The sequence below is a fragment of the Austrofundulus limnaeus genome, unplaced genomic scaffold (assembly GCF_001266775.1).
Source record: "Austrofundulus limnaeus strain Quisiro unplaced genomic scaffold, Austrofundulus_limnaeus-1.0 Scaffold1493, whole genome shotgun sequence".
NCBI lineage: Eukaryota > Metazoa > Chordata > Actinopteri > Cyprinodontiformes > Rivulidae > Austrofundulus > Austrofundulus limnaeus.
The window spans coordinates 31,057-49,483 of NW_013953895.1; the positions used below are offsets into that span (position 1 = coordinate 31,057).

The following is an 18,427-nucleotide window of genomic DNA, read 5'->3' on the forward strand; positions in this document are numbered from 1 at the left end:
TGCTAATGCTGCTAATGCTACTAACACTGCTAATGCTGCTAATGCTATTAACACTGCTAACACTGCTAATGCTGCTAATGCTACTAACACTGCTAATGCTGCTAATGCTATTAACACTGCTAACACTGCTAATGCTGCTAATGCTACTAACACTGCTAATGCTGCTAATGCTATTAACACTGCTAACACTGCTAATGCTGCTAATGCTACTAACACTGCTAATGCTGCTAATGCTATTAACACTGCTAACACTGCTAATGCTGCTAATGCTACTAACACTGCTAATGCTGCTAATGCTATTAACACTGCTAACACTGCTAATGCTGCTAATGCTACTAACACTGCTAATGCTGCTAATGCTACTAACACTGCTAATGCTACTAACACTGCTAATGCTGCTAATGCTGCTAATGCTACTAACACTGCTAACACTGCTAACACTGCTAATGCTACTAACACTGCTAACACTGCTAATGCTACTAACACTGCTAATGCTGCTAATGCTACTAACACTGCTAACGCTACTAACACTGCTCATGCTGCCAATTCTACTAACACTGCTAACGCTGCTAATCCTGCTTATGCTTATGCTTACAAGCCATCAAACTTGCAATTGCAGCCAGTGTCCAAGCTGCAATTCAATTTTCTTGACCACAGGTACCGTCCATATTGTTTTCAACAAACACGTTTTGAACTTAGATTTTAAACATCATATTCAGTAGCATTAATAGTGTTAGTGGTTGCTTTTGTCTCACAATGATGATGTCCCAACAAGAGCCGAGGACCAACAGCAAAGGCTGCTCTGTGGGGCAGGAGCTCGGCTTCAGACTGAGCTCCAGGGAGGAGCTAGGTACAAATAGGCGGAGCTTTGTACCAGCTCCACGTGGCTACCACAAAATCCCAAAATTGCATGAAGGAGTCAAAGCAATACTCTATACACACACTATAACATGATTAAAAGCTCAAAGAAAGCAAATTTACACCCCCCACCCCCATTTAACATTTAATAAAAATTAATCAAATGTAAGAACAGTGAGCTAAATGGTAAAATGTTAGTGACAATATTTAACACTCAGAAAGTGAGCTAAATAATGAAAATATTTTAGTGAAAATCTTTAACATTTTATTTTACACTTGGTGTTCCGTGATTTTTGTTTATTTTGATTTTACTTTTGGTCACTTTTTTCTGCAGCCTTGACGATGAGTCACTGAGAAGCGAGCGTGGCATAACTTTATTTAAAAAGCTTCTGACAGGAACACAAAGTGATTTGTCATTTCATGTGAGCGGTGAAAGAATAAAAAGTTTGGGAACCATCAGTTTAGCATGATAGGGGGGTCATGAAGAGGAGCTTTTATTTATCTTCTTATTGTGGTATGTTTTAGACTGAGCACACTCAATCAGTTCATTATTGATCCACCAATCTAAGATAATGTCAATAATCCAAGATGGCAGGATTATTGGGTTTCTTTGCTTCCTACTTGAGATTTTTGGCAGCACTCAAAGCTCTTTACTGCTGACTTGCGTTGAGTTTTCCTACCTGTCATGTTTGACCCTCGTATGAGCAGCCTATAAGTACTCATGCTGCCATCACAGAACTTTATTTTGAAAATCAGTTTCCTTTTTGACCTTTGGGGTATTTTGTCTTGGGTTCTAAAGGCTGCAAACATGATACCGGGTCACAGTGAACTGGTACCTATGTCCAAAATTCACTGCGAGAGGTGGGGGAATACCCTGTACAAGTCTATCACAGGGCCATAGAGAGCAAGACAACCTTTCATGCCCTCGCTCACGCCTGGAGACGATAAATTAAATGTAAACATAACCGCTAATAGCATAGTTTTCATTAACTCTTTCAAGGGATACTAGAATAGTTATAAGGGTAGAGGTAATCAGTGGTTGTTGAGTTAATGGTGTCTTTATTTGGTCTTTATTTTACTGACTCATTTTATGGGTCATACATTGAAACCTCTGGGAGCCAAACATTGTCCATTAAGTTGAGAGCCTGTTTGATCCTGAGATCTGTCAGGAAATAAAAAATATCCATATGATACCGTTTCATTAAAAACAAAATGTGGAAGGAATGCGTACCTTACATCTGACCATGACTCCTAAAGATCAGATGTTTTTGTCTGTCTTTTAGTAAGGCTGTGGTTCACTTGGATCCGACAGCCTCGGCAGTGACGGATCTTCATCACTGTTCGAGCTGCAACAAAACCACCAAACTCTCACCAAGCACCTGGACTTTTAACAAGACTCTCTCCAACCTCATCAGGTTTGTTTCATCGTCTGTCCTTTCTCAAGACGCGTTGAAAAGACTTTCGAATAATCGGTGTGTGTTTTTCTCTGATCCACAGGAAGAACATTCTGCGATTCCTCGACCCGGAGAGAGACATCTCCATCCTGAAGGGAACGCTGAAGGCAGGGGACATCGTCCACTACGTCTTCGATCGCCACAGCACCACGAATGTCTCAGAGAACCTCTACCGCCTGCTGCCAACCGTGTCCCCCTTGAAGCACCAGCACCACCGGAGCTGTGCCATCGTGGGCAACTCTGGAGTCCTGCTGAACAGCAGCTGTGGGCCTGAGATCGACTCGCATGACTTTGTCATCAGGTAGGGTTTTCACTTGGGACACGAGTTTTGGGACCCTCCACAGAATGTGACCCCACAGAGACGTTCTGTTTGTGTCATGGCACGAGTGCAGGTGTCGGTCTGTCTGATTAACGTGTCACTCTTCAAAGCAGCCTCTGAATGAAAGTCATTGCAGACTTGGATCTAACAAAATGTGCACCATCTCCGGTGAAAAACACTCGACCAGTTCATGTAACTTTGGTGTAGAAGTGGAAGTGTGAGCCGACTGATCTCTGACGTACATGTTCGCATACTCTTTTTCTTTTTTTAAGTGTTTTTAATGAAGCAGGGATTGTGCTTTTAAGACTCCAGCAGCATCATGACGGGAACGACTGGCTGGTAGCAGAGAACAGGAAATGTGTCATTTTGAGAAGCCGAGGAATTTTGCTTTGGCACCCGCATACGAGATGAGAAGATAATGTGTCGGCTAAATATAGTCCCCCGCCTTCACTTGGCTCCTTCTATGTAGGCTGACAGCGTTCGAGGTCGCAGGTATGGAGGATTTCAGCTCACAGGTGGAAGGATGTTCTCTGACTACCATCTGTTCTCTTCCTGTCAGTCACACAAACAGAATGCAAAAAAACAAAAACTTAGTCAACTTTTTTGCATTAAATGTAAGCAAACCCTACAAACTCATCCCATCTCTAAGGGATACCCCATGGAGAAAACTCCTTTCAACTGTCTGTATCCACAATATTAGTCTTTTGGTCACATCCCAGAGTTTTTGATCATAGGTGAGAGTAGGAACGTAGACCAGCTGGTAAACAAAGGCTCGTAGTTTTATTATTTTCTTTTCTTTTTAACAACAAGGACAATTGCTCCTTCTTTGATTTTTCACAGAAAACAGGCAGAGGGGTGGKGTACAGCAGCGCAGGAGAAGAGGGGTTTCTGCTTGAAAAAACCAAATTACATCATGTATGGCATATGTGATGACGGAATTCCCTACGTGATGACGTCACTTGTTTAAAATCGAATGGCCACATTGAAAAAAAAATGCTAGTTCAGATCTGTAAAGGTGACCTGTATCTACTTCCTTTGGCTTGTGGTCATGGAAAGCAGGCAAACATGTAGTTGTCTGTTTGTGTGCATCATTTATCTGTATATAAAGTGTCTTCTTAATCACTGGACACATAAATGAAACTCAGAAAGCAATCCTTGACCGGCATTCCTTTGCTAATTAGATTCATGTTTCAGATTGTACCCATGATTTGACCCATATTTGCTCCTCTCTGAACAGATTTGGTTTTTATTTCAGCTGCAGACAGGCTTACCTGAACTATAAATTCATTTAGTGACATTTTCTGCAGGTCGCAGAATCAGGAACAGAAAACGGGCCAGTCTCAGTGGAAACTAGCACTCCTAACGTTACTAACCTTTCATATTTTACATAAAAAAGATGCTTTGCTCTGAATTTACGTAGACATAAATCAGCTCTTGTCCTGGTGGTCGATTTGAACAATTGTAACTCTTGGTGTCCTGTTTGGAAGTCGTCTGTTTTGATTTATTTCCAGCACAGAGGCATCATGCAGTTCTTTCTGAGACATTTGTAATTTTTAGGTGTAACTTGGCGCCGGTGGAGGAATACTCTGAGGATGTGGGCCGACGGACCAACCTGGTGACCATGAACCCCTCTGTGGTGCAGCGGGCCTTCCAGGACCTGGTCACAGAAGAGTGGAAGGAGCGCTTCCTGCGGCGTCTTCGGGACCTCGGCGGCAGCGTGCTGTGGATCCCGGCCTTCATGGCCAAAGGCGGGGAGGAGCGCGTGGAGTGGGCCCTCCGCCTCATCCTGCTGCACGCGGTGGACGTCCGCATGGCCTTCCCGTCGCTGCGCCTCCTCCACGCCGTCAGAGGGTGAGAAACTGCTGCAGCGTCAGCAAAATCGAGTCGTGGACCATTTTTAAAACCGAGTCGATCAGCAGGGCAGGAAGTGAGACCTCCGGGTCCCAAATCTGACACGTGAAAAATCTGCTTCTCTAAGAAACGCGTCCACCTTTTATATGCTCATTTTTTAATGTCTTCGTCACTCAGAGGCTTTGTTTGACATTTTGAGAGAGGCGCTTGTTTGCTGAACAAATTGATTTTGCGCTCAGGATGCAAATCAAGCAGGTGCCTGAGAATAAAAATGGATTCCTGTRGAAAACGCTTGTGACAATCACGGGAAAAGTGATTTCTATTAAACTGAAATGAAAACAAAAATCTACATTTAGACCCTAAGTTTGTCTCATGCTGGTTATAAAAATGTATTTACCAATCAAAGGAGTAGGCAGGTCTCACACAGGAGCAGGGGATTTTGATTATTTACAATTACAAAAAGCTTAAGCAATATAATACTTTTACTTTCATAGTAAATATCTGCTTTAATTGTTCTTTTATTAATTTTATTTCATGGAGAAGACTTGATATGATGCTAAACTGCCTCATTCAAACCTGATGTTGTTTTAATCTGACTTTTTTATATCAAATTTACCTAAATAAATCCTAAATGTTTTATTTTAGAGTTCATAACGGATCTAAGGTGAAATTATAAAAGCAGCATATTTTAGATATTTGTTGCATTTTTGGTTAATTTCTCGTCATAAAAAAGGGTWTTTGAGGTCTAATTTTAAAGCAATATTTTTTATGTGCTGAGTAAGTAAAATCTTAATTTTGGAGTTTAAACTATGAACGATATAGAAAAACTTTATTTATCATTCAGGAAAGCCTTGAAAACTTTCTTGAATTTAATAGAAAATTACTTWAATTGAATTTTTAGGAATGATTTATGAACTATAAAGGTTTAGTGACACCTGCTGGCCAAGTTGTAGATTGCAACTAAAATAATTTTTATAAAACCCTCCTGCTGCTCTTGGGTTAAAATAATTCAAGGCCTGAGTTTTTAAACTAAGGTACCGTGGGTCGATATGACCCAAGAGCAACAGGAGGGTTTAAACATTTATTTACGTACTAAAGGGCAAAAAATATTTCTGCATGTGTTTCTGTGTGTGTTTGTCAGGTGAGACTGATCGCCCAACACTTTTTCCCGCTAACATTTTTGAGACATCGCTGTATGACTGTTAGCAAAATATCTCATGAAGAGCTGGACAGAATTTAATGAAAATTTCAGGAATTAGTTACTGGACATACGTCTTCAACTGATTCAGTTTTGGTGTCGACCCAATTCAAGATGGCCGCCACAGCTGACTGACTTTACAAAACAAAAAAATATGATCAGAAGAGACTTCAGGTTGTTTTAACTCTGTGCTGAATCAAGTAGCACCTTTCTTATTTATTCCTCTTTAAATGACTTGAAGCTAAAGTTTAATTATCTCTTACACCAGGTAGTTCGGGTTTATAAAAGTCTTTCATTCCTAAATGATGAGCAAACTGATTTATTTGCCTGTAGGAGTTTCTGCTGGGACTCTGTAAAATTCAGTTCAGTTCTTGTTTCTTTTTTGCCTTTTGTACTTTTGTAAAACACCTTCTTCACTGACTTCAGGCTTGTAAAAACAAAAACAAAAAAATCTCTGCAGTTTTAATGCTCTTCTTCTCTCCCGACCAGACTCAGCTCTGAGTGTTTGTTAAAAGCCCAAACCTTCCTGCTGCTCGCCCAACAAACGATCCTGTTTGATGTCCTCAGACTAACTCCACGTTACAAATGGAGCAGAACGGGCTGTAATTTCTGTTCAGAAACTAAGATGAGTTTTTCAGAAAAGAAAATTGCTGTAATTTAGAGGAGATGACCCACCATGGAGAGCATCAAGAGGATCTGCTCATATTTACTCCAACCAATTTCCTCTTGACTGGCTTTATTGATGATTATCTTGTTTTCCTGCTCCTCTGCTTGTTTTAAGCCTGTTAGAAGTGTTTATCCTGCAGCACATAAACTGATCACCATAATAAAACCACAGCATCTCAGATTAGAAGAAAACACAGGATCCCCAAAAGTAATAAAGCCAAACATAGTCCAAGCAACCCTCATATATTGTGTTGAAGACGACTCTCGGCTACTACCYTTCATAAAATTAGTCCAATATCTGTAAAACTGACGGAGCTACAACCATTTTTATGTTGGATAATGTCAGTCAGCTGTGGCAGCCATCTTGAATCGAGTTGCCTCCAAACGGTAATCATTTGAAGACATACARCTAATTATTTCTTGTAAGTTTCATTAAATTCCACCCAGTTGTTCTTGAGATATTTTGCTAACAGACAAAATGAGTTAATGCTGATTATTTTCAATGTTGTAAGCAAGCAAAATGAAAAGGTTTCCAGCCCTCMGGCTATTTTTTGAGAATGATGCTCAGGTACTATATAGAACTAAATTGGTGCCATAAAGTTTGTTCAGAAAAAAAATTAAACTGAAAGAAAATTCTTAAAACTGAAAACAAGTGATTTCAAACAAAAAAAAAATAAATTTATTAGGACACAATGGCCCGACGTATTCTTAATATATGACATAATGACCTGCCATATTTCGTTATTTAAATGAAAAAAATCTGCTATATTTTGAAATTATGATACAACCTGCCATACTTTACTTATATGACAAAATGACCTGCCTTATTTGTATTATTTAATACAACGGCCTGCCTAAGATAGTTAATTATGACACGACTATTTTCCAATTTTTTTAATATTATCATTATATAAAAATCACCTGCCATACATTGTTAATTATATGATACAAACTTCCATAGTTTTCAATTAGATGATACAACAACCCTCCATACATATTAATTGGATGGTACAATGGCATGTCATACTTACAATTAAATGATACTAATAGTTTTGAATTTTTTTATCAATTTGAAATTCTATCCCAAAATGTTTTTGTTTTAACAAACATTTTGGCCCTAATTTAGTTCCATACTACCACACCAACTTTTACTTCAAATGTCTGTAAAATTGACTGCGTTGTGGCTGTTTTTGTGTTGTTGTGGTTGATTTGGGTTGACGGTTAGTCATTCAGCTAACAGCATCCTGTACGTCTTTACGGACAGGTACTGGCTGACGAACAACGTCCACATCAAACGCCCGACCACCGGCCTCCTCATGTACACCATGGCCACCCGTTTCTGCGAGGAGATCCACCTTTATGGCTTCTGGCCGTTCCCGCTGGACCCACGAGGCAGACCGGTGAAGTACCACTACTACGACACGCTCAAGTACGAGTACACGTCCAGCTCCAGCCCTCACACCATGCCRCTGGAGTTCAGGACCTTGAGCTCGCTGCACAGACAGGGGGCGCTCCGGCTCCACACGGGGACCTGTGACGTGCAGCCACAAGTCCACAAAGATCTGACACCGTGAACTCTTTTTTCTATTCCGGGCTCCTGTATTGACTCGTTACACAGGTTTATGTTACTTTTAATGAGATTTCTATGGCAACCGTAAACCCCTCTGGGGTTCATTTGTGAACAACTGGAACGGCGACAGATGGCTTATGTTTTAAACCTGAGGATACAGGTTTGGGAAAAGACACACACTTTTTTTTGTGTGTGAATGAGAAGGAAAATAATCATAACAACTTGTGCATCCAGTTAAAAAAAAGTTTAATGATTTGAGGAGGTTCTAGTTGTGCAGAAATTTTACAGAAAAATATGAAGCACCAGACACGTCGAAGGGTTAAAAATTTAACAATAAACACTCGTATTTSAGGGACATTTTTTAAAATAATCCAAATAATTAGTTGCTTATAAGTTTCAGATCTTGACGATGTTTCTTTTTGTGAAGAAGCTTTTACTTTCAGCGGTGTTAAAACCGTTTCGCAGACAAACTCTTCTGATTGCCTTTAGAAACAAAATGTCTGTTGGATCGTCAGAGTGAAGATGAATGTGGAGCGCAGCAGCTGTTCACACATGGATGTTTACACAGCCAACAGTTAGTCGCTCTGTAGAGTTTATTCAAAGACTCAACTCACTGTTGGTAAAGGGCGGCTGTAAGGAGAGCCTTGTGTTTAGTTGTTTTAAGAACGAATCGAATGTGTCGGAATTTTCCTTACAAACGCTGTAGTTTGCCTTTGTTAACTTAGAACAGTTCTATAGCAACTTTAGGTTGGTATTAAACCCCATGTTGATTGTTTTTTGCAGATTTAAGCTGACAATAATTGAAACTAACAGTTCAGATCTGTTGAAGTGTGGAAAATTTGCGAATATACTTTTTAATTTATTTTTAAACAATCTCGGTTTAAGGCTTCATCTACTACTCCTACATATTCTTTAAAGCATTTTTTTCTTTTAACCATAAATTTTAATAAAAATGCTGAAATACCTGTGCTGAACACTAGGTGGCGAGAATCTCTACAAAAAAACAGCTTGGCTAAAGATTCTCCCGTAATTTCCATTTTTCTTTCAGTTGTTAATATTGCAGTGCACAACCAAAGTTTAATGACGAAAGACCATGTCAAAATAGTAAAATTAGCTTGATTTATTTATTTATTTTTGTTTTTTTGTCCACAAAGTGATAGCAGTATTGACAAAAAATTACTGGAAATAGAGTTTGTAAAATTATTTGCTTTAAAAAAATTTTGTCTTTATTTTTTCTCTTCAAAAACTACCTACTACAGCCAATTAATAATAAAAAAACAGAGTAGTCCATTCAAAGCCTAATTTTGATATGCTAATGGCTAGCCGTGGTTAACACCAAAATAGATTATCATCATCATGAATGTCACGATTCTGCTGGAAATGCTTAGAAAGGATTTAAAATTAGGTTTTGCATGATCTGCTAGGAATATTTAAAATCTAGAACCYTTTCCATTTTGGTCCTGGCCCTGTTTGAATGAATCATTGCTAATCTGGTCTGAAACAAAAGTGGATCTACAACAGGTAAGATATTAACTGTTCATAACGTTTCCACAAAACGCCACTTCAAACGATCTGAACTGAGGACTTTTTTTTCCTTTTTAATTATTTTTTATTTATTTTTTTGGTAGAAATTGTTTAAATTATTCCTAATAGAGCAGGAAAACATAAAGATCAGACTAAACATTATATAAAAAATAAAACAAGCAAATGCACACAAATAGCAAAAAACAACTTATTGTAGGGCTGTAGATTATCTTAACTAACTTTATATTCTTCTTCAGGCCTTTTAAGCCGAACCAGTTTATGACTTTTGAGGATATTTTTGTACTTTCTCTGTAAAGGGTTTCTAGGAGTTTTTTTTTTTTTTTGATGATCTCTTTGTGGTATCCTCTTTGTTGACTAGAACCACCAGAAACATTTGAACTGAAGCGGTTGCCCCAGCCGTGTGATTCGTCCCATAAAAAGTGTTGTTTCTGACAGGATGCGAGCATTTTTGCTCACGTCTGCCTCGTTAAGCTAAGAATAAACCTGAAAGTTTGTATTAGACGTCGGCAGTCTGAAGCTCTGTAAAAATAGACGCTTTATGGGACCAGACTATAAAGTTAACAAACCCAAAGCTTTGTTATTTACTGTAAAACTGTTACATTGTCTTACATTGTTTCATCTGTAACTCATGCTTACACCTTTAAACCCTCCTGCTGCTCWTGGGTCAAAACAGAGGTCTCTGAGGTACTTTTGACAGCAGGAGGGTCATTAATCAGATTAGCAGCAGATATTAGCCTTTGCACGTCTTGAGCATATTTAGGTTTTTGTCAAATATTCATTACAGCTCATAGAAACTGTTCATTGCAGACAGTGTGAATGTATTTCTCTGCTACAAAAAAAAGCATAAAAAGGAGAAATGAAGAAATATCTCAAGCCTTTATTTTATTCTTTTTTRCCCCTTTAAACATTTAACGCTTCAGAGGAAGTTGGTTTATTCCGTCGTAAAAACAGAGGAACCAAAACATCTGGGCCAAACTTGTTTTCCACAAACTTCCCTAAAAAAAAAACAACCTTTTTGTTGTTTAAAAAGTCTTCACAAAAAAAAAAAAAAAAAAACCTTTTTGTTGTTTAAAAAGTCTTCACAGCTCCAACTGATTTATTTTACAAGGAAAACGTTACGACTTCATGACTCAAACCCAATAAAAACTCGACAATTAGCATCTTTGACATGAGCAGGATTTTTCCAGGATTTTTACACACGTAAAAAATAAAATACTTTGCTGAGTTACTTGCTTGAGTCAAAGTAATTCATCTTCAACTTTCCTGCACCTAAAACAAAAAGTCAAATCAATCAGATACACACCAGTTTTTCTGCTTTTCTTTGATGACAGCACTGAGTCGGATCGGCTCAGTTTTACAGCCGAATCAGTCATTTTTCACAAACAGCTCAACAGAGGATACCAATAATCTTGAACAAACAAGCAGATTTTAGGTTTTGATTAACACAAACTGATTGTTGCACCTGAATATTTAACAAGTAATTCAAACAACTGACCCACTTAAGATGGAAACCAAAAATAGTCGAATCTAAAACATGTCGACCCGACCCAAATARGTACAATACAAGAAAACCTTTTAACTCAGAGAGAAATCAACAATTACTTCCAGCAAATTGACACTTTAAGCATTAATATTTACACACCAACAACAAGCTCCAACAAATATAAAGTCAAATTTATATTTTAAATCAATACAACATGTGTTTTTGMTTGATTTTTAACATAACAAGTCCTTCAGGTTGATAAAAAAAAAGGGTTTACAAAAATAAAATAMCATTTGACTCACATATTCTGGTTTTGTTAAACACTTTTGTTGTAAAAGAAAACAGCAATAAAGACATTCACTTCTAAAAAAAAAATGGTGGCGTGTTTAGAACTTCCTTTTACCGGACAGATCGGTTCACTGCAGATACGGTATTTGCCTTTTTTTTTTTCTTTCCTGCTATTAAAACCAGGATGGGAGGTCAGCAGCTGCAAGAGGGATTAAACCTGAAGGTCACCAAACAGACTAACCTAACCTGCTGTCAGAAACAACTTAGATTTGATCATTTTATTGCTTTAAATTGTAATCAAATTTGTTTTGCAACAAACTAAATTATATAAATCAACTTTAAGGTCACGCTAAATTTCCGAAAAATGCTGACACACTAAAGCAGGCAGTCTGGGTTCATAAAACATCACATTTATTTTGGCAAATCCCATAAAAAATCCCACGGCACGTCAACTGGCAAACATTAGCGACATTAGCTGTTTATTTTCGCGCAAAAGGAAATCAACTGTCAGGACATAAACTACAAGACGCATGTTGCCGATTAGGATTCCTGCCACAGTTCAGAACACGTACGGACAGATTCACATTCAGTAAAAATCACTGAGACGTTTCCAGGAGCTTCAGGATCAAACGTGACAACTTTAAATCTGTTATAGCAGCAAAACAAGGGTAAAAAGATTAGAAAGAAAAAAAAAATACATAAATGCTCACTTTATTCATGATGAGCAGACGCCTTAAAGGCACAGTGTGTAGGATTTTGTCAACTCTTTTAGCCGAAATTGAGATAATCACTAATGACGATAATAAAAAAACATGTCTAATCATTGCAGACAAAGACCTTGTTTTATTATTTTTACCTTATAAAAAGCTGTTTATATCTCCATGGTCACGGGTCGCCACTACAGGCAGCCGCCATCTTGCACCGCCATCTTGTCTATGAAGGCTCATGAAGGACAAACTGCGGTGGCGGCGTCAAAAACGGTTTTAGTTGTAATACTATAAATGTAATATTTGTTGTCTGTCATTGTAGCTGGGATAATTTTACTTATTAAAGCTCATAATCTTACCAGTTGAAACATCACTAGCCCTGAAGCTGCTGGTAGACATCGCGGTTGGAATTATCAAAGGTTTTTGACACCTGAGAGACACCGTAGCAACTGCTTTGTGTTTGGAAGCAGGAGGTGGGGGTGGGGGGAGGACCAGGGAGGATGATTCAACCACTAGATGTCGCTGAAAACAACAAATCCTACACACTGTGCCTTTAAACAGTGTATGTGCACAATAAAGTGGTTAGTATTAATATGAGATTTGATTTWGTTAAAAATAAAGTTTATGAACATCTGAACTGAATGAAGCCTCTTCATCTTAGGAGCATTAGATCTGAATTGTTTTAATCCAGATTAAAGCCACGGACGAGCAGCGCCACGGGCCGCTGACGTGACGTGACGGGACTCTGACGTGAAAATACAGAAAAGCCACTCGATGTGTGGCGAGGAGCTCCAGACGGCGGCGCCGGCGTTCACCTGCGGCAGAAAGGAGAAAGTCAGAACAGAGCTTGAGCGAGCGCAGCGCGAGGAGGAAGCAGTAATCTCTGGGGGAGGCCTGTCGGTCAGGAATGTCAGGTAAACAGGACGTCATATTTTCCTTTGAGGAAGTGTCTCAAGTGTGTGTGTGTGTGTGTGTGTGTGTGTGTGTGTGTGTGTGGGAGAGAGAGAACAATTGAAAGTGCGGAAGGGTGAAGCCTTATGTCAACACAAAACTGTTTCCTTCGAACAAGCTGCCCACAGACGTGAGGGAAACTCTTGTTTTCTCAGCTCCACATTGTTCTGTTCCGTCTGTAGAACATCTTGGATACAAGACCTCACTCGTGAATATCTTACCTGCTGCAGATAGCTCTTTGAAAGACCTCACTTTGGAGAAATGCAGATTCGTTTTTTTTTTTTTTGCCAAGTTGATGGTTACCTCAAATGTAGCCTGAGTCACTTCCAGCAGGAGTTTTATCCTATTTCAGTTCAGAATTAAACTCTGTTTCACCCAAATGAGGTTATTCTAAAAGCTATCTAGTACAGGTAAGATACTATTTGTTCYTCAGAACCCCACTTCCAAACATGTGAACTATCCCTTTAGTATCATTATCAGGAGAAACAGGAAGAGCTGCTTCAAAGCAGACACACGAGTTGCTTTACTTGTATAGTGGTACAAAAAATACTAAAAATACAGGTTTTATTGATATTAAAGAGCAGAAATAAAACCAATAAAGCTAAAATGCTAAGCTAAAATGTCTACTAACCTGTATTTGATGTCAAAGAGCGTTGAATCGTCCTCGTCATCGTTTTCCTCGTTYAGAGGGGCCATCTCAACGCGCTCCGCCGGCGTAGTTATGATGTCATATTTTCGTGTTTTCCTGATTCTCCTGCCAGATCTGTGAGAAAAGAAACCACGAGAAATTAGGCCTAAAACAAAAAAGGAACGGATTCAACAAATAAATTTGAAGTTTGACCAACTGTACTGCAAACATGGGGATGTGAAACTCATGCTGTTAATGACTCTCAGCTACTTTGACAGCAAAGTTAAGTTCAATATCTGTGGATTATCCACGGCAGCCATCAAGAATAGGAACAACTCCAAAAGTTAATAAGTTAAAGGCATATGCTTAATGATTATTACCTGAAAGATTCAACATAAGCCATCCAGCAGTTTACACAATATTTTGTTAACAGTTCACAGCCAATAACACCCCAAAAGTTAGATCAATATATGTAACATTAGCTGAGTTTCAGCTATTTTTTTAAAAGTCAGTAGCCTGGGTCAGCCATCTTGAATCGGGTTGACTTTAAAACGTAATCACTTCTAGATCCACACCGGATGATCATTTCCTGAAAATTTCATTAAAATCCGTCCAGTGGGTCGTGAAATATTTTGCTAACAGACACACAGAGCTGACTCCAAAATGTTCATCACAATTTATTAAAAACAAAAGATCCTGCACAATCTGTTACACTTAGAGTATATGTTGGGAGGCAGTCTCAGCTACTATCAAACTAAATTTTACATCAACATCTATTAAATTGGCTGAATTATAACCAGTTTTGTGGTTTTTAAAGTCAGCTGGCTGTGACAGCCATCTTTGATCCATCTGACTCCAAAAATAATCTTTTTTTAGTTGTACAATGAATGATTATTTTCTGCAGATTTCATGAAAATTAGTCCTGTGGTTCATGAGATATTTTGCTAACAGACACAAACAAACAGAGACTAAAATCAACGCAGTAAATCAAACTTCTTGATGGTTTTATCGTAACGTTTGAAAGATTTAAATAGTTTACAGTAACTAATTTAGTAAATAATAACCTAACAATGGACATCACTCTAGTAGAGTCACATAAACTGGTTTTATTCTGGTTAAAATTCAGGATATATGGTCACATTTTTAATGCGCATGCGCAGAATAAACCCCCACAGGTTAATGTTTGTGATGAGATCCATACCTGACCACCTTGATGACCAGACAGGTGATGAGAGCGGCGGTCAGCACGAAGATGAAGATGACGATGTTCTTCAGAGCGGGCAGATGCGCCATCAGCGGGGAGATCCGGGCGGCGGCGGTGTCGGTTCTGTTCCTCGTGCCCTCCGGGTTGACCGCGGCGATGATGCTGGACGTCGAATTCAGCTGCGTCGTCGCGGACGGAGGGGTCAGCGGCTCGCCGCCGATCCGCCACAAAGACGCGGAGAGAAAAGTTAAAACCAGACTGGCTGTCACCGCCATCACCGCGGTGCACAAACGACAAAATAAAAGACGACTTTGTTGGGTTTTAGTTTTCACACGAGACGGTCCAACGACACGAACAGCTGTCACATCACACAAGGTGTCAGACGTTTCAATTCTTATTTACACAAAAACGCAACAATTGTCCATTTTTTTTCCTGCTCATCCAAGCTTCTGTTAAGGATGACATGAGCTTCCAGAAAGTGTTACTCCCTGTAGGTGAGTGTTGTCCCTTCCTGACCGCAGAGATGAGGATTATCCGCCTCCGGAAGCCCCTCTGTTCCCGAGGAGCTGGATTAGCCGAATGCTGCCTTCAAGGCACTCACGGACATCCCAACTCCTGATCATTTTCAGCCACAAGAAGCAGGATGTCGGCGGTTTCGGTTGCTTATTTTATAAGCTAATGTTTGGTTCGGGGTTTTGATGGAACGCAACATAACAGTAAAGCTAAAATCACTTAAAAATAAAACAATCTACAGAAGAAATACCATAARAGTCATACAAATAACACAATAATAAAAGTCAACCAATAGCCCTAAACACGGACTGTCTTTGAAGTTAACCCGCTCTGTACGTAGTTTCATTTATTGTAGTCATGAAATCTTCAGGTTATTGTAATCCATTCAAAATCACGTGTTCAAATTGCAGAACATTTTTTCTATTTTTTGCTAACCATAACTGTTTCTTTACTTTAACTGTTGCATTTTTAGACCGTGAGTCGGTGSTTTATCAGTTTTTTCTAATGAGTACCACCTTGGAAAAGACTGAGCTCTCCAAGTACCATTATGGCATATTAAAAAGTAACACGAGCTTACTGGTGATTATGTTTTAATCATAAATCAGAAACTGACTGAACAGTGGACCCTAGAAATTGGTTTCAGGGTTTGATTTTGGGGTCTATGTTAGTGATGCCTCTGAATCAAAAAGAAAAAAAATGTATAGGTCTTCTGGACGGGTTCTTCTCTAATGAAACGTTTCAAACCCAGACCCAAACCAGTGGTTATTCCGTATGTTGCGGGTGTTTCGGAGAAACTGAGACGTTTATTTTCTAAACATGATGTCCCAGTGGCTTTCAAACCCCAAAACACATTACGGCAAAYGCTGGTTCACCCCAAAGATCCGGTGCCCCGGCACAAACAGAGCAATGTGGTATATGCTGTTAAGTGCCAGGAGGACTGCGACCAGTTATACATCGGGGAAACAAAGCAGCCACTGTTCAAAAGAATGTCCCAACACAGACGAGCTACGTCTAATGGCCAGAACTCTGCAGTTTTCACTCATTTACAGGCCAGCGGTCACTCTTTCAGAGATGAGGATGTTCTCATTCTTGATAGAGAGGAACGTTGGTTTGAGAGAGGAGTAAAAGAAGCCATTTTTGTGAAGAAAGACCGTCCATCATTAAACAGAGGTGGAGGCCTCCGTTTTCAGTTGTCCCCCTCCTACAGTGCAGCTATTGCCAGTATCACTCCACCCCCTGTTAACAATAAGTGTTAATTAGGTGTCAACAATAGCCATGTGATGTGAGTATCAGTCACATGGAGGCAGGGCTTAAAAGCCTGAATTTTGCCTGAAACTCTCAGACTGAAGTTTCTTGGAGAAGAGATGAAACGTTTCATTAGAGAAGAACCCGTCCAGAAAACCTATAAAAAATTTTTCTTTTTGATTTTTTTACCTGGATTACTGAGATGCATCAGGACATTTTGATGCCTCTGAATATTTTTAACGGGGGGGGAGGGCCACTGAAAACCCTGGCACCAAWATCAAATTTTCAGGGGATTTATTAGGCAATCTGACATACAATACAGGACAATCATGTTCTGATAAATACACTTTATTATTTTTGTTATTTGGAATTAACATGATTTATTATAGTTATTATAATTGAAGACTGTCCTTGCCTAAATTAATATTTTAAAATATTTCATGTGTATAAAACTGTCTGACAAAAGGAGGCCAGTGGAGGCACCAATTTTAAAGGGTGGCCTTCATTCCAAGCCCCACCACCCTTGATGGCCCAGGTCAGGCACTTTGACAAAATGTATTTTACAGCTGTTTTCCACTTTTTTATTTGAAAGGCTCTATGCACAGATTTCAAACCAGTTTAGTTTTTTTAATCGGATCACCCATTCAGGATTTAAAGGTCACCAAAGGTTGAAAGTAGGGAGCAAGTGCTGCATTACGTGCATAAAACACCATACAAAGACTGAAGGCCACGCCGAAATTTCTCAACACTTTTTTGAACCAACGCAGAAAACAAACTGGATCAAACATTTAGATATATCTTGAACTAATATGGGGGTGTAGCAGACAAGTGTTGAATCATCTCATCCTGAAAGTGAACATTTTCACAGCTCTAATCACCCAGCATAAAAAGTCAGGTGCAAATTCCCATGAGGCAGCATTTCACTGTCTGAACAGAAGAGAGCTTTATCTCAGGTCACAACCAGATCAGAAAACAAGCTGAAGKTGTGACGAGCAGAACCTGTAGGTAGAAGAACTGAGCTGTTGGTTCTYATCCGGGGCCAGCAGGCGGCAGCACACGATGATGATGCAGCGAGGATCCAGAGATCTGAACAGTCTGACCTTCAAGTTGATTTACCATGACTAATACATGTAATCTGGTGATCTGTTTATTTTAGAGCATGTCTGAATTTTTATTTTTTTAAATGTTCATCCATAAGTGCTCTTGTATTTGTTTTAATTTCTTTTTTTAAAAAAGATTTTAGACACAAGATGTAAAAAATATAAATCTCAAACTGAGCATATCTTATTGTATTCTGATTGTTTGGCCTTAAATTTAGACCAAATGTTAGCTTATGGTGCAGTTAACACCTGCTTGTCTGTTAGAATATCTCATGAACCACAGAACAGATTGAGGATTTCAACAACTTTAAACACTACCAGATCATGAAAGAGTTCACGAATACTGCACGAGACTGAGAATAACTTAATTTCTAAGATGTGTTCTTAGGGATTGCCAAAACATCCAATCTGCTTTTAAATGATCGTATTTCGACTACGAACGTGTGTGATGAGTGAGGGTGTGCTTTCTTTGTCAACGAGTGTATCGTAGTGGGAGAGGTGGGATGAGATGAAGTATGGTAACAGGAAAACATAACTGTACAAACACAATAATTATTAAAGGCACAGTGTGTAGGAGTTGTTGTTTTCAGTGACATCTAGTGGTTGAGTGGTTGAATCATCCTCCCTGGTCCTCCCCCCACCCCCACCCCGAGCTTCCAAACACAAAGGAGTTMCTACGGTGTCTCTCAGGTGTCAAAAACCTTTGATAATTCCAACCACAATGTCTACCAGCAGCTTCAGGACCAGTGATGTTTCAACTCGTAAGATTATGAGCTTTAATAAGTAAAATTATCCCAGCTACAATGACAGACAACAAATATTACATTTATAGTATTACAACTAAAAC

At 39.1% G+C, this 18,427-nt stretch overlaps 2 protein-coding genes and 1 long non-coding RNA gene across 3 annotated transcripts; 1 reads left to right on the plus strand and 2 right to left on the minus strand.

Moving 5' to 3' along the window:
• Positions 1-1,666: 1,666 nt before the first annotated feature.
• LOC106535576 (alpha-2,8-sialyltransferase 8B) lies at positions 1,667-7,920 on the plus strand. Its single transcript, XM_014032616.1, has 5 exons — positions 1,667-1,719; positions 2,142-2,273; positions 2,356-2,613; positions 4,189-4,482; positions 7,572-7,920. Exons 1-5 carry the CDS (start codon positions 1,667-1,669, stop codon positions 7,918-7,920), a joined length of 1,086 nt encoding a protein of 361 aa, XP_013888070.1.
• Positions 7,921-9,769: 1,849 nt separating this feature from the next.
• Positions 9,770-12,039, minus strand: LOC106535578 (uncharacterized). Its single transcript, XR_001312457.1, has 2 exons — positions 10,519-12,039; positions 9,770-10,472 (listed from the first exon to the last, which is right to left on the minus strand). It is a non-coding gene; the product is annotated as an uncharacterized LOC106535578 (long non-coding RNA).
• Positions 12,040-12,421: 382 nt separating this feature from the next.
• fam174b (family with sequence similarity 174 member B) lies at positions 12,422-15,988 on the minus strand. The gene is made up of 3 exons (XM_014032619.1): positions 14,720-15,988; positions 13,522-13,653; positions 12,422-12,754 (listed from the first exon to the last, which is right to left on the minus strand). The coding sequence occupies exons 1-3, from the start codon at positions 14,995-14,997 to the stop codon at positions 12,751-12,753; spliced, it is 414 nt and encodes a 137-aa protein (XP_013888073.1). The 5' UTR covers positions 14,998-15,988; the 3' UTR covers positions 12,422-12,750.
• Between the last annotated feature and the right edge of the window lie 2,439 nt (positions 15,989-18,427).